At 39.6% G+C, this 18,522-nt stretch overlaps 1 protein-coding gene across 1 annotated transcript in view; it reads right to left on the reverse strand.

Annotated features, from left to right (window-relative positions):
• Positions 1–18,522, reverse strand: part of ADAMTS12 (ADAM metallopeptidase with thrombospondin type 1 motif 12) — a 393,951-nt gene that overhangs the window by 19,919 nt on the left and 355,510 nt on the right. Inside the window, exons 21-22 of the mRNA XM_067730476.1 lie at positions 16,937–17,080; positions 6,475–6,634 (exon numbers count right to left, since the gene is read on the reverse strand). Of these exons, the coding sequence (XP_067586577.1) occupies positions 6,475–6,634; positions 16,937–17,080 (304 nt within the window). The remainder of the gene's footprint in view (positions 1–6,474; positions 6,635–16,936; positions 17,081–18,522) is intronic.

An 18,522-nucleotide genomic window follows, 5' to 3' on the forward strand; every position in this document is an offset into this window, starting at 1 on the left:
ACAGATGGCCAACAGGTACATGAAAAGATGCTCAACATCACTTATGAAAAGGGAAATGCAAATCAAAACCACAATAAGATATCACCTCACACCTTTCAGAATGGCTTGCATCAAGAAGACAACAAATAATAAACATGGGCCAGGATGTGGAAAAAAGGGAACCCTTGTGCCCTGTTGGTGGGAATGTACATTGGTGCAGCTACTATGGAAAACAGTATGGAGGTTCCTCAAAAAATTAAAAATATAACTACCATATGATACAACAATTCCACTCCAGTGTATTATCCAAAGAAAATGAAAACACTAATTAGAAAAGATATATGCACCTCTATGTTCATTGCTGCACTATTTACACTAGCCAACATATGGAGGCAACCTAAATGTCCATCAATAGATGAATGGATAAAGAAGATGTGGTATATATATACACAATGGAATATTACTCAGCCATGAAAACGAATTACATCTTGCCATTTACGACAATATGGATGGACCTAGAGGTTATTATGTTAAGTGAAATAACTCAGAGAAAGACAAGTACTGCATGGTATTACTTATTTGTGGAATCTAAAAAACAAAACCAAACAGAAACAGACTAATAGATACAGAGAACAAACGGGTGGTTGCCAGAGGGGTGTGGGGTAGGGGGAGGAAAGATGTAGGTGAGGGAGGTTAAGAGGTACAAACTTCAGTTATAAAATTAATGTCATGGGTATGAAATGTACAGTGTAGGGAATATAGTAAATAACTATGTAATATCTTTGAATGGTGACAGATGGTAACTTGACTTATCATTGTGATCAGCTTGAAATGTATAGAAATATCAAATCCCTATCTTGTGTGCCAAGAACTAACACAGTGTTGTTATACTTCAAAAACAAACTCAGAAAAATAGATAAAATTTGTGGTTACCAGAGATGGGTGTAGGGGAGGGGGAAGTGGAGGAAGGCAGTCAAAATATACAAATTTCCAGTTACAATACTAAGAATGTAATATACAACATGATAAATATAATAAGCACTGCTGTACAATATATATGAAAGTTTTTAAGGGTAAATTCTAAGAGTTCTCATCACATGAAAACAAATTTCTATTTCTTTAATTTAGTATCTATGAGATGATGCATGTTCAGTAAACTTATTGTGATAGTCCTTAATGTATGTAAATCAAATAATTATGCTGTACACCTTAAATTTATACAGTGCTATGTGTCAGTTATATCTCAATAAAACTGGAAGAAAAAATTTTAAGTCTGCTGACTCAAATGTTTATTTGTATCAACTTTAAGTACTATCCTTATTACTTTCTGTATTTTTCTATTGCATTCTGTACCCCTCATTCCCCAAATTAAACAACAACAACAACCCAAGAATGGTGTGCATAAGGGTTTTGCTTTTGTTTTTTAATCATCATGAATATAATGCCTAAAAGATAGCTGATATTCAGTAAATATTTCTGGATGAATTTTTTTGACTTTTTAAAAAATTGGGGTATAGTTGATTTACAATGTTGTGTCAGTTTCTGTTGTATGATGAAGTGAATCAGCTACATGTATACATATATCCCCTCCCTCTTGGACCTCCTTCCCACTCCTCCCCCATCCCATCCATCTAGGTCACTGCAGAGCACTGAGCTGAGCTCCCTAAGCTATACAGAAAGTTCCCACTAACTATCTTTTACATATGGCAGTGCACATATGTCAGTCCCAATCTCCTAATTCATCCCACCCCCGCTTTCCCTCCTTGGTGTCCATACATTTGCTCTCTACACCTGTGTCTATATTTCTGCCTTGCAAACAGGTTCATCTGTACCATTTTTCTAGATTCCACATATATGTGTTAATAGACGATATTTGTTTTTCTCTTTCTGACTTACTTCACTCTGTATGACAGTCTCTAGATCCAACTGTGTCTCTACAAATGACCCAATTTTGTTCTTTTTTATGGCTGAGTAATAGTCCACTGTGTACATATGTACCATTTCTTCTTTATCCATTCATCTGTTGATGGACATTTATGTTGCTTCCATGTCCTGGCTATTGTAAATAGTGCTTCAGTGAACATTGGGGTGCATGTTGCCCTTTTGTTTTTCTTTGTTTTTTAATATCTTTATTGGAGTATAATTGCTTTACAATGTTGTGTTAGTTTCTGCTGTACAACAAAGTGAATCAGCTATATGTATACATATATCCCCATATCCCCTCCCTCTTGCATCTCCCTCCCACCCTCCCTATCCCACCCCTCTAGGTCATCACAAAGCACTGAGCTGATCTCCCTGTGTTATGCAGCAGGTTCTCACTAGTTATCTATTTTACATTTGGTAGTGTATATATGTCAATGCTACTCTCTCACTTCGTCCCAGCTTCCCCTACCCTGCTGTGTCCTCAAGTCTGTTCTCTATGTCTCTGTCTTTATTCCTGACTTGCCACTTTGTTCATCAGTACCGCTTTTTTAGATTCCATATATGTGTGTTAGCATACAGTATTTGTTTTCCTCTTTCTGACTTGCTTCACTCTGTATGACAGACTCTAAGTCCATCCATCTCATTACAAATAACTCAGTTTCGTTCCTTTTTATGGCTGAGTAATATTCCATTGTATATATGTGCCACATCTTCTTTTTCCATTCATCTGTCGATGGACACTTAGGTTGCTTCCATGTCCTGGCTATTGTAAACAGTACTGCAATGAACATTGTGGTACATGACTCTTTTTGAATTATGGTTTTCTCAGGGTATATGCCCAGTAGTGGGATTGCTGGGTCATATGGTAGTTCTATTTTTAGTTTTTTAAGGAACCGCCATAGTGTTCTCTATAGTGGCTGTATCAATTTACATTCCCACCAGCAGTGCAAGAGGATTCCCTTTACTCCACACCCTCTCCAGCATTTATTGTTTGTAGATTTTTTGATGATGGCCATTCTGACTGGTAATACCTCAATGTAGTTTTGATTTGCATTTCTCTAATAATTAGTGATGTTGAGCATCTTTTCTTGTGTTTGTTGGCCATCTGTATGTCTTCTTTGGAGAAATGTCTATTTAGATCTTCCACCCATTTTTTGATTGGGTTGTTTGTTTTATTGATATTGAGCTTCATAAGCTGTTTGTATATTTTGATTTTTTTTAACCCATATGCTTGGAAAGAGTTCTATAGCTCCCACTATGGAAATAGTAGTTCTGATTTAGATTCTAAGTCATTAACAATTTAGACGGCACCTAAAGAAAGTAAAATGGCCTGGAGGAAAACAAACCTTACATGAATTCACACCTGATTTTACAAGTTGGGCATGGGGGCATGTTTGCTGTGATGGCCGGCTGGCTGAGAAGAATCTGGGCATTGAATGGCTTATTTTCAAAGCATTTTAGAGGGTACAGGGGTTAGGGTGGGTGGTCGGCTTTTTTTAAATCAAGGAATTTCTTGCAGCTGCTCTTTCCTATTGTTTCTATATGAGTAAGCATGACTCTGCCTTCGAGAGAAACCTGTAATTACCTTTTGTTGCCCTGATAATTTTTGGTGAGTGGAATTCATTTTTATTTACATCCATTGTCAGCTAACCATTAGTCATCATCTCTTCAGTGTGAGATTTCAATGTAAAAAATACCAGATATGCATTTAACCCAATTTTGATGATTGAAAATTGTCTTCAACTGTCTTATTGCTGGGCAGTGCAATGTATATATAATTTAAAAATAACCAATAGAGACTTCCCTGGTGGTCCAGTTGTTAAGACTCTGCAATTCCACTGCAGGGGGCACGGGTTCAATCCCTGGTTAGGGAACTAAGATCCCACATGCCGTGTGGTACGTCCAAAGACAAAAAACAGTAACACTAGGCATGATCAACCAAGACTGTGCTGCTGCCTCAATTATATAAAAACCATCACAGCTTAGAAGGATTCTATACTCTCAGCATTTTAAAAGCATGGTACCAAAGAATGTGATGAGATGACATGAAAGGAAGTGTCCCAAATTGACCCCTTGGTCTAGAACAGGGTGCTTCTCATGAAAAGATGCTCATCACTGCTAATTATTAGAGAAATACAAATCAAAACTACAATGAGGTACCTATAGATTATCATACTAAGTGAAGTAATTCAGAAAGAGAAAGACAAATAGCATATATCACTTATATGTGGATTCTAAAATATGACACCAATGAACCTATCTATGAAACAGAAACAGATTCAAAGACACAGAGAACAGACTTGTGGTTGCCATGGGGGAGGGGGGAGGGAAGGATTGGGAGTTTGGGATTAGCAGACACAAACTAGTATATATAGAATGGATAAACAACAAGGTCCTTCCTACTGCATAGCACAGGGAACTATATTCAGTAACCTGTGATAAACCATGATGGTAAAGACTATGAAAAAGAATATGTAAATGTATAACTGAATCACTGCTGTACAGCAGAAATTAATGCAGCATTGTAAATCAACTATACTTCAATAAAATTAAAAAAAATAGGACAGGGTGCTGCTCAAACTTTAACGTGCATCCAAATCACCTGGGAATCTTGTTTAAATGCAGATTCTGATTCAGGAGGGCTGGGGTGAGGCCTGAGATCCTGCATTTCTAACAAGCTCCCAGGTGATGCCAGTGCAGCTAGTCCAGGGACCACACTGAGTGGCAAGAGTCTGGAAGGCTAAAACTTAATAACACCTCTGAAAATGAGCCCTAGGTAGCTCTGTTTGGAGGTTCAAGTAAGGTCAATGACAGCCAGCCTCAAATGCAAGTTGGTCAGAAAGAAGTTGCATGTGATCATTAGACCTGAAGCATTTTCCCCTCAGTGCACTGTGTTCAGGATTTCCAGCCCACACCTCTCTCCTGACCTCTGCACCTGTGTAAAAACCAATCACAGACCACTCCTACCTAAATGATTTATCTGCTCCTCAACAAACATGTCCCAAACAGAATGCATTACCTTTCCCCATTCCCAAACCCACCCCTGGGCTTCATCTCTCACAGAATGGTAGCCTCATCTACTCAGCTGCCCAAGTCGGAAATCTGGGCTTTGTTCTCCCTCCTCTTTCCCCGGCATAAAGTCCTGTCAGGTGTCTCTTTTAAGTAGCTCTTGAATCCACTCACTTCTCTCTATCTGCACTTCTACTGCCTTAGTTCATGCCACGTACAACTGCTTGGGGTGCAGCTGTAGTCTCTGAACTGGTTCCTTTCTCTATCTTCCACAGTGCAGCCTGCATGACTTTCTTATCATCAATCCCCTGTTAGGAATATTTCAATGGCTCCCTTCTGCCCTAGGGATAAAGTCCAAACTCATCAGCGTTGCTTCATGAGGCTCTTTATCCTCTAGTTGCAGCTTACCCCTCTAGCCCTACTGTTTCCTAACTCCCCTGGAACTGTGTACTCCATTTAGACTCATATGCCATGACACCATCTTCTTCCTGCTTACTACAGACACTGAAAGCTGCTCCTGGAACCTCTCCCCCGACCTCTCTACTCATCCTTCACTTCCTCTGGAGGCCTTCCCTCCTCTCCCCAGTTTCCATATGATACCCTTCCCAAGTGCTGTCATAACACCCTTACTGCCCTGATCAGTATCTCACTGGTTGGTGATTTTGTTCCTTGTTTGACATTATGTTTAACACAAAGTAAGTGCCCAGCAAATATCTGTTAAATAAATACATGATTTGTAAATAAACAATCCTTAGGGAAACTCTTCTCAGGATATTAACTCTGACAGCAGTCTCTGTTGAATGCCAGCCCTCAGTGCTTGGAAGGAGGTAGGAGCAGATTAATAAACAGCAGGTTTCACTACCTCTCATCCTTAAGAATCTTTGGAAAAAGACTACCACTGGTTAAGAGCCTTAAATACCTGCAAATCCACTTTCCCTGGGTAGCTGTTGGCCAATGGCTGAAAGGTGTGGGTATGTGAACTCTCAGCTCGTTGGCCTCAAGAGCAGACAACTCTGATATAACCTTCACCCTGGAGCTTCCCTGTGGGAGCAGGCTGAAGCTAGGAATGTGCCTGAGATGGCAGCCCAGCTGTGCTTCCTCCCTTTTCTGTCTTGTTTCCCTCTCCCTTAGCTATCTTCCCTGGGAGCACTTCCTGAATGAATCCCTTGCACACAAGTTTGCACCTCAGGGTCTGTTTCTATGGAACCTGACCTCAGACAGCAGTGCAAGATTGATAGGTCCATTCAGCACTTGACTGAGTTCCTGAGAAAGGTTAGAGCATTTCTCAGAAATCTTTGAAAAAATGGAAGTGATTCTCATTTGTGTGGGATGAAGTCAGTGTAAACGTGCTTTGAGTTAGGAAAATGGATGAGATAATCGCTCAAGGAATTAATGTCGAAATTCACGGAATGAGACAGATGGCTCCCAGGGGAGCTGGCTGGCCTCTTCAGCATTAACATTCTTAGCTCTGTAAAAGGGGACTAAAACTACCCACAAATCAAGTCATGCAGGACAACTTATTTATGAAAAGCTCTGTGCCCCTGAGCAAAGCCATTCACCTACCAGCATTCTTCCTGCAGGCCTGCTGGTTGCATTTTTGGAATTCTAGGGGTCTGGGTTCGTGATCACACAGGCATCGGTCCTGGTCTTCAGTTTTACTGTTCTCTGAGGCAACACAATGGACAGTCCTCTTCTGAAAGCCACCTCCACAGGATGCAGTGCACTGGAAGAGAGGGGCACAGGGAGAGAGTCAGAATTCTCCCCCAGGATCACCAGGGAAACTCCAGCATAACTGCTTTAACCCCACGGTCGTCAAATAGGGTCAAGCCTCAATTATCACAAGGCTTTTTGAAGGAGTCATAGAATAAAGGCACTAATAATTTGGAGATGTGAATTTCGGAAGAGTTTATATATTATAGATTGTGTGAACTGAATTCAGCTTAATTTACAATTGGGTTCTCTGAAGAATGTGGACAGAGGTTGAACTGCAAGCAAAATAGAAAACAATTTCATATCTGGACTCTGGTGCCTCGGCAATCCAGTTTCTCTGAACTGGTTTTGATTTGGGACTGGGAGTCAGATGTGAGGAGAGGGGACAGAGCTACGAGGAAAGCTGAGGGAGGATCAAAAGGGAAGAGGGAGAGGAAAAAGCAAGGTGGAATGGAGAGGGAATTTGGAATGGACCTAGCTGTACCATGTGTGGCCTCAAGCCACCTAACAGACAAGATTATGTAATGTCATGATGTGGCTGCCTGGAAGCAGAAGGGAGATTCTCTGGCCTGGGAAACTATCCTGGGGATGTAAGAAAATGTGTCTGAATTTATTATATATCCATACGCTCTTTAAAAAATTTTTTTATTGTGGTAAAATATATAAAACATAAAATTTACTATTTTAACCATTTTTTCACAGTACAGTTCAGTGCCTTAAATACATTCACATTGTTCTGTAATCATTACCACCATCCATCTCTAGGAGTTTTTCATCTCTCCAAACTGAAACTCTGTACCCCCAACCTACCTTGCCCCAGTCCCTGGCAACCACCATTCTATTTTTTGTCTACTTGACTATTTGAGGTACCTCATAAAAGTAGAATCATACAATATTTGTCCTTTTGTGACTTGCTTCTTTCAATTAGCATAACGTCTCCAGGTTTCCTCCATGTTATAGCATGTGTCAGAATTTCCTCTTTAAGGTGGGATAATATTCCATTGTATGTAGGTACCACATTTTCTTTATCCTTTCATCTGTTGATGGACATTGGGTTGCTTCCATCTTTTGGCTATAGTGACCCACATATACTCTTATGGTTTACAGTCTATTTCATGTTTTACTACTTTTCGTCTCATCTGTCTTACATAATCAAAATCTCCCAGAGGGCAGAAACCAGTTCCTCTTTCTTTGTTCTGCACGGTAAGTAGGTGAGTGCTAAACACAGCCTGACCATTCAGTAAATACCCATTGATTGGCCGAAAAAGACAGCTGCATGGTAAATTCTGGAAAAATCTCCAGGCCCTAAATATCCCATTTGCCATTTGAAATATTATTGGTCAACAAGATTACTAGGCTTAAAAAAATACCCACACTGGATACCACTGAAACTCAGAATACAGTTACCAAACCCTGTTTCCCATAAAACTCCAATGTGGGATAAGAGGCGAAACATCAAATTCTTCTTAACATCCACTACTTTATTTTACTCTACTCTTCATAAAGCCTAGAGCAAGGTGATCAGCATGGAACTTTATGTCTGTTTTATAACGTCAGAGATTACTCTCATTAAACCTAAAGGTAATTTTATTCAGTGAATTCACATCAAATTTTCCATGGATATGGACAAGAGAAAAGTAAGAAAATAGCTACTCAACTGATCCTGAGTAAATAAAAGTGTGCAACAGAGGACAGAGGGAAGAACAAGTGAAGTTAATCAAGCCAGAATATGATAAAGGGTACTGGAGGTACTGGACCAGAATTCAGGAGACTTGGGCTTTTTCACTCACTACACATTGTCCTGGATCTCATTCAACCTCTCATTTTCTTCCTCTGTTAAACGAGGTTGTTACAGGCAAGAATATACAATGGAGAAAAGACAGCCTCTTCAATAAGTGGTGCTGGGAAAACTGGACAGTTACATATAAAAGAATGAAATTAGAATACTCCATAACACCTTGCACAAAAACTCGAAATAGATTGAAGACTTAGATGTAAGACTGGATACTATAAAACTCTTAGAGGAAAACACGGGCAGAACACACTTTGACATAAATCCCTGCAATATCTTTGTGTATCTACCTCCTAGAGTAATGAAGATAAAGACAAAAATAAACAAATGGTACCTAATCAAACTTAAAAGCTTTTGCACAGCAAAGGAAACCATACACAAAAGACAACACACAGAATGGGAAAAAATAATTTGCAAACAATGCAACTGACAAGGGATTAATCTCCAAAATATACAAACAGCTCATGCAGCTCAATATCAAAACAACAAACAACCCCAAGCAAAAAATGGGCAGAAGATCTAAATAGACATTTCTTCAACAAAGACATACAGATGGCCCCCAAAACACATGAAAAGATGCTCAACATCACTAATTATTAGAGAAATGCAAATCAAAACTACAGTGAGGTATCACCTCATACCAGTCAGAATGACCATGATCAAAAAATCTATAAACAATAAATGCTGGAGAGGGTGTGGAGAAAAGGGAACTCTCTTGCACTATTGGTGGGAATGTAAATTGATACAGCCACTATGGAGAACAGTATGGAGGTTCCTTAAAAAACTACACATAGAACTACCATATGACCCAGCAATCCCACTACTGGGCATATACCCTGAGAAAACCATAATTCAAACAGACACATGAACCCCAGTGTTCACTGCAGCACTATTTACAATAGCCAGGTCATAGAAGCAACCTAAATGTCCATCAACAGACAAATGGATAAAGGAGATGTGGTACATATATATGATGGAATATTACTCAGTCATAAAAAGGAACGAAATTGGATCATTTTTAGAGACATGGTTGGACCTAGAGACTGTCATACACAGTGAATTAAGTCAGAAAGAGAAAAACAAATATTAATGCATATATGTGGAATCTAGAAAAATGGTACAAACTGGTTTGCAAGGCAGAAATAGAGACACAGATGTAGAGAACAAACATACGGACACCAAGGGGGGAAAGGGCAGGTGGGGACAACTGGGAGATTGGGATTGACATATACACACTAATATGTATAAAATAGATAACTAATGAGAACCTGCTGTATAGCACAGGGAACTCCACTTGCTGTACAGTAGAAACTAACACAACACTGTAAAACAGCTATGCCCCCAATTAAAAAAAAAGATAAAAAAAAAGATATGGTACATATATACAATGGAATATTACTAAGCCATAAAAATAATGAAATAATGCCACATGGATGGACCTAGAGATTATCCTACTAAGTGAAGTAAGTCAGAAAGAGAAAGACAAATATCATGATATCACGTGTGGAATCTAAAAAAGTGATACAAATGAACTTATTTACAAAACAGAAACAGACCCACAGACTTTGAAAACAAAATTATGGTTACCAAAGGGGAAAGGTTGGGGGGAGGGATAAATTAGGAGCTTGGGAGTAACATATACACGCTACTATATATAAAATAGATAGTCAACAAGGACCCACAGGGAACTGTGCCCAATATTCTGTAATAACCTATATGGGAAAATAATCTGAAAAAGAATGGATATATGTGTATGTATAAATGAATCACTTTGCTGGACACTGGAAACACAACATTGTAAATCAATTATACTCCAATATAAAATAAAAATTAAATTAAATATACAAAACAAACAAACAAACAAAGATGGAAGAGCTAATTCCAAGCCAAGCACAAAAATAAGCAGAGAGGTCACTGCCTGTGCATTTATTAGCTAATTTAAATAACTTGTGATGGAGAAGATGCATGAATTTGTGTTGTATTAAATTAGAGGATTAAGCAGGAAGCATGGTTACTGATTTGGGTTTTGTTAATTGTGGTAATGCTGTGAGTTTGGGGTTTTAGAGACAAGGTAACTCTCTTAATGCTCAGTTCCACTTCTTTGTGTCCAATAAAAATAAGGGATCTTTGTGCAGAACTGAGCACCCAAAGTAGGGATGGGGCTTAGTTGGGGCTTAGCTCTAAGCTAAGATTGTTGAGCAACTGAATTGTTTGCACCCTACATTGAACTCTGTACTATGCTCTTTCAGTCCTGGATGCTTCTCTTCAGCTTAAACTGGCCTGTTTGGAAAGGTTGATTCCCAGGGCTCAGCAGATGATCAGCAAAGACTCTCTGTGAGAAGCTATAAAATAGAAACATGAAGACTGGACACTGTTAGTGCTATCACTCAACCAACATAGATCAAATGAAGAAACCATTTGATGATTTAAAACTGGTACAAACTAATGCAAGCATCTCAATTGAATAATTTTCTTTTTTAAAAAAAATAAATAAATTTATTTATTTATTTAGTTTTGGCTGCATTGGGTCTTTGCTGCACGCAGGCTTTCTCTATTTGCGGTGAGCAGGGGCTACTCTTTGCTGCGGTGTGCGTGCTTCTCATTGTAGTGGCTTCTCTTGATGTGGAGCATGGGCTCTAGGCATGCAGGCTTCAGTAGTTGTGGTGCATGGGCTCAGTAGTTGTGACTCGTGGGCTGTAGAGTGCAGGCTCAGTAGTTGTGGTGCACAGGCTTAGTGGTTCCGTGGCATGTGGGCTCTTCCTGGACCAGGGCTCGAACCCGTGTCCCTGCATTGGCAGGCAGATTCTTAACCACTGTGCCACCAGGGAAGTCCTTTAATAATTTTCTTGCACTTACAATTAATATATGTCAGGCACTGTAAGTACATAGGCAATATCCTTGAGTTCAATTCTTGGAACAACCATGTAAAATAAAATTTGTTTTTGGGTGTTGTAGAATGAGATATTCCTCTCCTCTGATGTTTTTCCTTTTTTCATAGCATTTAATGAAGGACATGGGGACACATGTCCTTCAGTTTTGGAAAATTTTTCTTGTATTAATTCTTTGATAATTTCCTCACTTCCATTCCCTCTCCATCCTCCCTTTTAGTTTTTTTTTAATTTTTGAATTTTAGTTTATTTTTTATACAGCAGGTTCTTATTAATCATCAACTTTATATACATCCGTGTATACATGTCAATCCCATCCATCCTCCCTTTCTGAAATCTTATTATTTTGATGTTGTGCCTGCTGGCCTGATCCTCTAATTTCCTTATCTTTTATCTCATTTTGTCTTTGTCCTCATTTTCTTGAGAGATTTCTTCACATTATTTTCACAGTCTCATGTTTGAATTTTCACCTTTGCTATTCTAAAAATTTCTAAATTCTCCTTATATGCTTTTTATATACCTTTGATAAGAAGCTAGCTCATGGATATAGTCTCTTATTTCCCTAAAGAGACTAATTATATATTTTTTATGAGGAGTTCTTTCATGGTCTCTATTCCTTGGCGTTCCTTTTGTTCTGTTCATCCTGTTATTTTGTTCTTGGTGTGATAGGTTTTCTCAAATGTCCAGAAATCCTACGCTATCTATGTATATTTAAGATGAGGCACCAATGAGCTGACTGGATGTTCCATGGGTGGCAGTTGTTGAGACATGGCTTTATATAAGGTGAGCAGGAAGAGGTCTCTTATGTAGTTTTTTTCCTCTTGAGGCTAAGCTGGTCCCCTGCCGTTGTGGAGCTCAGTAGGGGAGGGGGATATCACACTATTTACTGTATTTTCATCACTGAATCGCTGGTGAGACAATTAATCCTTTTGCCCCGATCAACTATGCCTGATTCCAAGGTATCGGAGAGAAGACCTCCAGGCTATGGTTGGGATGTAGGACAATTTCTAAAGATCCAACTGCTTCTCTTACAAACTTTCAACCAACTCCCATTTTCCTTTACCCTCACCTCTGCCTTCAGATGTACCTGGAAATCTCTGCTATAGACAGTTTTTAGCTTTCTCTGACATGCTACTAAGTCAATTGTAAGTTTGGGTATCTACTTTTTTTTTTAGAAAATAAAAACTTTATTTTTTCAGGCTTATAAGATAGTTTCCATTACATATAACATTATGGTCAAGGACTCTACGGCCACAAATGCCCACAGTCACATAAATATATCCAGTCAATGCCTTTTCCTGCTAAATGAGGCATCTGATGTCCAGAGGGTCATGTTTCGAGTAGAGGTCGTCCTTAATGGGATGGCTCCCATCAGTGCATTAGGAACTAGCCAAGTAACCTTGCTTGCTAGAGCTGTCTGACTCAGAGGAGAGGAAGGGACAGAGGGCCCTGCTGATCAGAGATGGGACAGAACTAGACCTTCTCTCGTGGTTTAAGATATTTCAAAATCTCAGAATTCAGATTTGGCCTCTACAGGGTATTTGGGGAATTCCAACTTTTGGATGAAAAAGGAAGCCAATTTAGTGGTAAGAAATAGAAGACTGCTTAAGAGGGGTCCTAACTGCCCCCTTCCTGCAGGAGTGAGGAGAGGAAGGCCTCAAGCTCACCGGCCCTTGACTTAGACCATTGCTCTCCCAGGAAGAGGGAGAGCGTGGCTCCGTCCCTCGACTCTTCTCCCCCGTGGTTCAGTGGCACTGACACCCATTCAAGGTAGTGAACATTTAGAAGTTCCATATGCTGCAGCTGGAGCTTGCCAATCAGATTCTACTTGGAGCTTTAACGTGAACAAGTTTGTGTAAACTGCAAACAAGCCGTGGCACAAGTCTCCTGGGACACTAGCTTTGCTCCCCCAACTTGCAGAGCAGAAGACAGGAATACCCCAAACCAAATAAAAGCCCAAGTAGGCATCTAAATCTGGAGCAGACATTCATTCTCCTGGACACCACCAGCTGCCCCAGGGTGATGCTAAGGCACAGTCAGTTTTACATTAGAAAGTAAAGCCACCTCTTAAACCCAGGACACAGCTGGCTACCTACTTCTATCTTCCAAAAGTGTACTGACCCCATCACTTTGCTGTTGTCTCCTGTCCTCTTCTCTTTCTTTGTGGGTTTGTGCCACTTTTAGCAGTTTTTTTTTTTCTTTTTCTGGCTGTTTAATGGAGTTTGGGGAACAGAGGCAAATGTATATATTTGACCCATCCATATGTCTTACTTGAACCCTGGTAACTTCTCCTTTTCTCTTAATAATAGGTAAAGAGGTCAAGGACAATCCTAAAGGCTGGCTTGGTAGGTGGAGCCACCTCCATTGCCCCCTATTCTCTGATATGCACAACTGATGAATTAGTCGTACATGGCTCTTCCAAGGAAACTTTAACTCATCTCCACCTCCAAGAGACTGCTACTTCTACCTCCCTCTAAGGAAATTCTGTACTTCTGCTGTTGGAAATTTTTACATCTCAGAAATACATGTCTACCTCATTCTTAAAAGGGCAGTACTATAATAAATTAATAAATTAACCAGTTCCTCCATCAATGGACATTTAGATTATTTTCAGGAATTGCTATTATAACAAGGTGGCAATGAACATTATTTATAGTCATCTAGGATTACATCTGGTGGTATATCTGTGGGTTAAATTATTAAAGGTAGAGTTACTGGGTCAGATACTTTATGGATTTTAAGTTTCTCACTGATTTTAATACTTTCTATTCTAACTTCACACAGATGATTATAACCAAAGAAATGCACTGGAATCTGGCTAAAGAACAACCACACAAAACTTCACAATTTACAACCTCAGTGTTACCTAACACTGACATTACCTAAATGTCAAAATGAGGAGCAGCCTGTATTCTTACAGGAAAATGAGAATGTTTTTGACAATTTCCTCTTCTCAGTGTGTACCCTGAGAGCTTATGTTTCACACATCATTACTACTGTCATATTTACTGGGGTATCATCATCATTCTTGCCAGAAAGAAAACTGCATTATCCAAATTTCCTTTACAATGAATGATAAGGTACTAGAGCCTTGGGAAGTTGACAGTGACACTTAAAAATGTTTATCTGTAGTTTCTAATCTATAGGATTTTGTTCCCCTGGATGGGCCCAAATTTATAGCATTCTCATGACAGTTCATAGTGTATCAAATTTTCTTTTCTGATGGTCACATTTGATTTGATTAGTGATGCTTATAATTGTTACACAGGGCTCCAGGGTATTTATGAAAAGCCTAATCCTGAAACACATCTTTATCTGTTGAGGACAATTTTTCAGGTTGTGAAATCAAAGATGGATGAGGAAAATTGGTATTAGAAATAACTGAACCTCCAAAAAATAGGAAATAATGTATATTTCCAAGGGAGATATTGTAAGATGCCTAAATATAAATTAAATTTTCTTCATATGAAAAATAATACAACTGTATGACATTATTTTCTGTTGTTCACATGACCCATGGGGGTAGGGTGAAAACTGGTCCTGGACCTGGCAGACAGCTTAGTAGAATGCATAGCCAGAAGCTTGCCCAGACACCAGAATCTCCTTTGCCAATTCATCGTGAATCAGCATTAGATGCCAATTAATATAGGGCATTCATAGAAAATACTATGGGTTCTGTCTAAGGGAATGGTTGATGTCATTCTTCATTGTCTACTAGGCATTTTTTAAGCTATAAAAATAGTAAAATATGTATTTTTATTTGTTGCAGGCTAACTGATTAATGTACAATGGTCCTTTAGCAATAACAAGTCATCTTGTTCTTCCTGGATTTGAGTGGGAAGAGACCAATACAACCTTGAGTTGGATGCACCAGCAGGAGCCTTTTCTAAGAGTACATGCCACAGGACTTTCCCTGGTGGTGCAGTGGTTAAGAATCCGTCTGCTAATACAGGGGACAGGGGTTCGAGCCCTGGTCCGGGAAGATCTCACATGCCGCAGAGCAACTAAGCCCGTGTGCCACAACTATTGAGTCTGCGCTCTAGAGCCCGTGAGCCACAACTACTGAGCCCGCGTGCCACAGCTACTGAAGCCTGCGCACCTAGAGCCTGTGCTCCACAAGAGAAGCCACCACAATGAGAAGCCCACGCACCACAATGAAGAGTAGCCCCCTCTAGCCGCAACTAGAGAAAGCCCGCACACAGCAACAAAGACCCAAGGCAGCCAAAAATAAATCAAAAAAAAAAAAAAAAAAAAAGTACCTGCTAGCATTCAAATTGATCATGGCTCTGCAGGTATAACTACACAACTATAACAACGACAACTGCTAAGAACATAGCAACCTAAAAATATCTTGGGATTACGTTTGGTAAAATACTGCATTAGCCTCTGTTATAATTATAACCATCAAAATATACTTACACAAGAACAAGTTACTTAAAAAAATATTAATAGTTGCGGGGTTAGTATATCAGATCCTCTTGGCTCACCGGTCTCCCAGATGTTGGCCTTTGATGGGCCCCAGCTGAGGTGGGAACCAGCTTCATGGAAGCACAACTCATTGGCCTGCACTTCATGCATGCCCTTGCTGTGTGCCTCTTACCCTGACAATGGATTTTCTTGTTGTCAATGAGATGTGAGACACAGTGGGACCTGCCCACACATAAATAACCCAGGACAATGGGGGGTGCTACCCATCTAAGGGGAGACTTTTTACACAATCCTGGGAGATAGGAGCCGGTAGATAATCTCCTCTCTTCCTGCCTCTGGACAAACTGCTCCAAGAGACAGTAGTTCAAACAGCTTTTAAAAGACCTTCTTTCGAGAGCAGGCAATCAGTTGCTCTTGACACCAAGCAGTGGTCAGTTAGGAAAAATGGTCAGCCTGGTAATGCCCCACCTCATACTTGATTCTCCTCCTTCCCTGCCTCCTTCCTCTTTTCTGTCACTCCTGATTCCCTGACATTGTATTTCCTTATAAAGTATTAGATTTTGCCTCAGCTTTATTTTCTAGAGAACCTAGGATACAATAAGTCAGAGTGATGGAAGAATCTGTCTGTGGAAGAATTTTTTTATTTTCAGTGTCACTGATAGTCTTATTTCTACAATAAACTTTATAAGAATCATAAATCTTTCTCTCATTTACAATTTAACTATTTGTCCTTCCATCAAACATGCTGGCCATCTAGCAAACTGATAATCTGCAGGTTGACAAGAGACCTGAAATTCACTAAATCATGCTAAGCCTCAAGCTTCAGGGCACATGCAACTCCTATTTGCTCTGCAAAAAGCCAGAGGATCCAAGATGTTAGGACCCCAAATCACTTTTCCTTAGGCTTTGTGCCTTTGGGCTAGTTTTCGGTATTTGATCTTTGCTCTTTTGAAAGTATTTGATCTTTTTCTCTTCTGAACTCAGGATAGTTAACACTGACCACCATGTCAGCCATGGGTCAAGTTTTAGCAGACTTAGACGTATTAGAGAGCAGAAAAGTAAAATACAGAACTGAAATATATAGAAACACACTTTAAATCAATGTATACATTGAACATTTACAGGGATTATATATGACTTTTAAAATCAAAAGGAAACAAATGCTATTTTAAAAAAATAAATGAAAGAGATTATAACTGACTCTTACCAGGTCCCAGTTCCCAGTGGCCCAGTGACAGCAAGGGTGCCCATTGCAGGGTGCAATGGATGTGGGCCTTTTCGTCCAGTCACACAGCCCTCCTGGACAAGTCACTCCTCTCTTCTGAATTCCGCCTCCACATGACCTGGAACACTGGTCCACAACAGGGACAAAGTCAGGTAAAAATCACATGGTGTCATTTTCAGAGATAAAGGGTAGGGACGTGCCTTTTTTCACTGTATCTTCAGTGCCTGACACTGCACCTGGCAGATGTGAATATTCAGTAGATGCTGAATAAATGTTTACTTTATTTAGAAAAAATACTTGACAGTTCATCTCTAGTTCCACACCTTGTATGTCAACCCATTCCCCACTAATTATTTAGTAAGAGGGTTCATTTTTCCTTTTTCAGTTTGGAAATTAAAAAATGAATGTTTCCAGGTAAGTCTGGAAGAAGCATTTTTTTTCTATGACATATTATTAAGTTACAAAGATATACATGTATATAGTATAAAATATAACCTATCTTTAGAGCAGAAATTCCCATGATTACTGAACAAATATTCATGATTACTGAATATTTCAAGTGGGGATTAAAAACTCAGTTTGGTAATCACTGGTTCAGCATTACTTGAGATAAGGCCTAGCTTATTGCAGTACATCACAAAGTTGGTAGCAACAGTTAGGCCCAGCTATATTAACTCCAAATCTAGGTAGCTTCGTCTAATCACCAAAACGTGTTCCTAGTGTCTGTCTGAATTCACAATCATGTGTATTTAGATGTTTTTCATCAAAGTATGCTAGAATAAAGAATTTACCTTTCCAAAACAGCTATTATTAATTTTTAAATAAAGAACTCAAGAAAAGACAGAAAAACTCAATAGAATTATATTTTCTTTAAATGCTTTTACTATTATTTTTGCTGTGTACAATGTTATTAAGAATATGAGTATCTCTATTGGAATCTGGAACATCTGTGCCAGGTTCCTTACAATGACCACTCTGTCATTTCAAATGACAAAGGTGAAACAAGCCCCAGGACTCAGCCCTTCCACCAGCAGGTAAGCTCCAGACACGGACCCCACAGGGCCCACTGCCACCTGCACTGGAACCTTGCCCCACCCACCAGTGGGCCAACAGTAGCTCCAAGATCACCAGGCCATGCAGCTAGCCATGTTATGAGCTGGCCCTTCCCATCAGCATGCCAGCAGCCACCAGATGAGGCAGGGCCTAGGAATCAACCAGATCAGGAAAAAGCCCACCTACCAGAGCTCCTACAGTAGTTGGTCCCACCACAATAGAAGGGCCCATGCAGCCCACATAGGGCACACAGCTCTAGTGACCAGAGGTGAGTGTGCTGTTGCCCCACTGGACATATCGTACATAAGGCCACTTCTGTAAGATTGGGAAATGTAACCAACCTACCTAATACATAGAAATAAACACAGAGAATTAGGCAAAATGAGGAGTCAGAGGAATATGTTCCAAATTAAGGAACAAAACAAAATCTCAGAAAAAGAACTAAATGAAGTGGAGGTAAGCAAATCTACCTCATAAAGAGTTCAAGGGTAAAGATCATAAAAATGCTCAACAAA

This window comes from Pseudorca crassidens, chromosome 3 (assembly GCF_039906515.1).
Source record: "Pseudorca crassidens isolate mPseCra1 chromosome 3, mPseCra1.hap1, whole genome shotgun sequence".
NCBI classification, from domain to species: Eukaryota; Metazoa; Chordata; class Mammalia; order Artiodactyla; family Delphinidae; genus Pseudorca; species Pseudorca crassidens.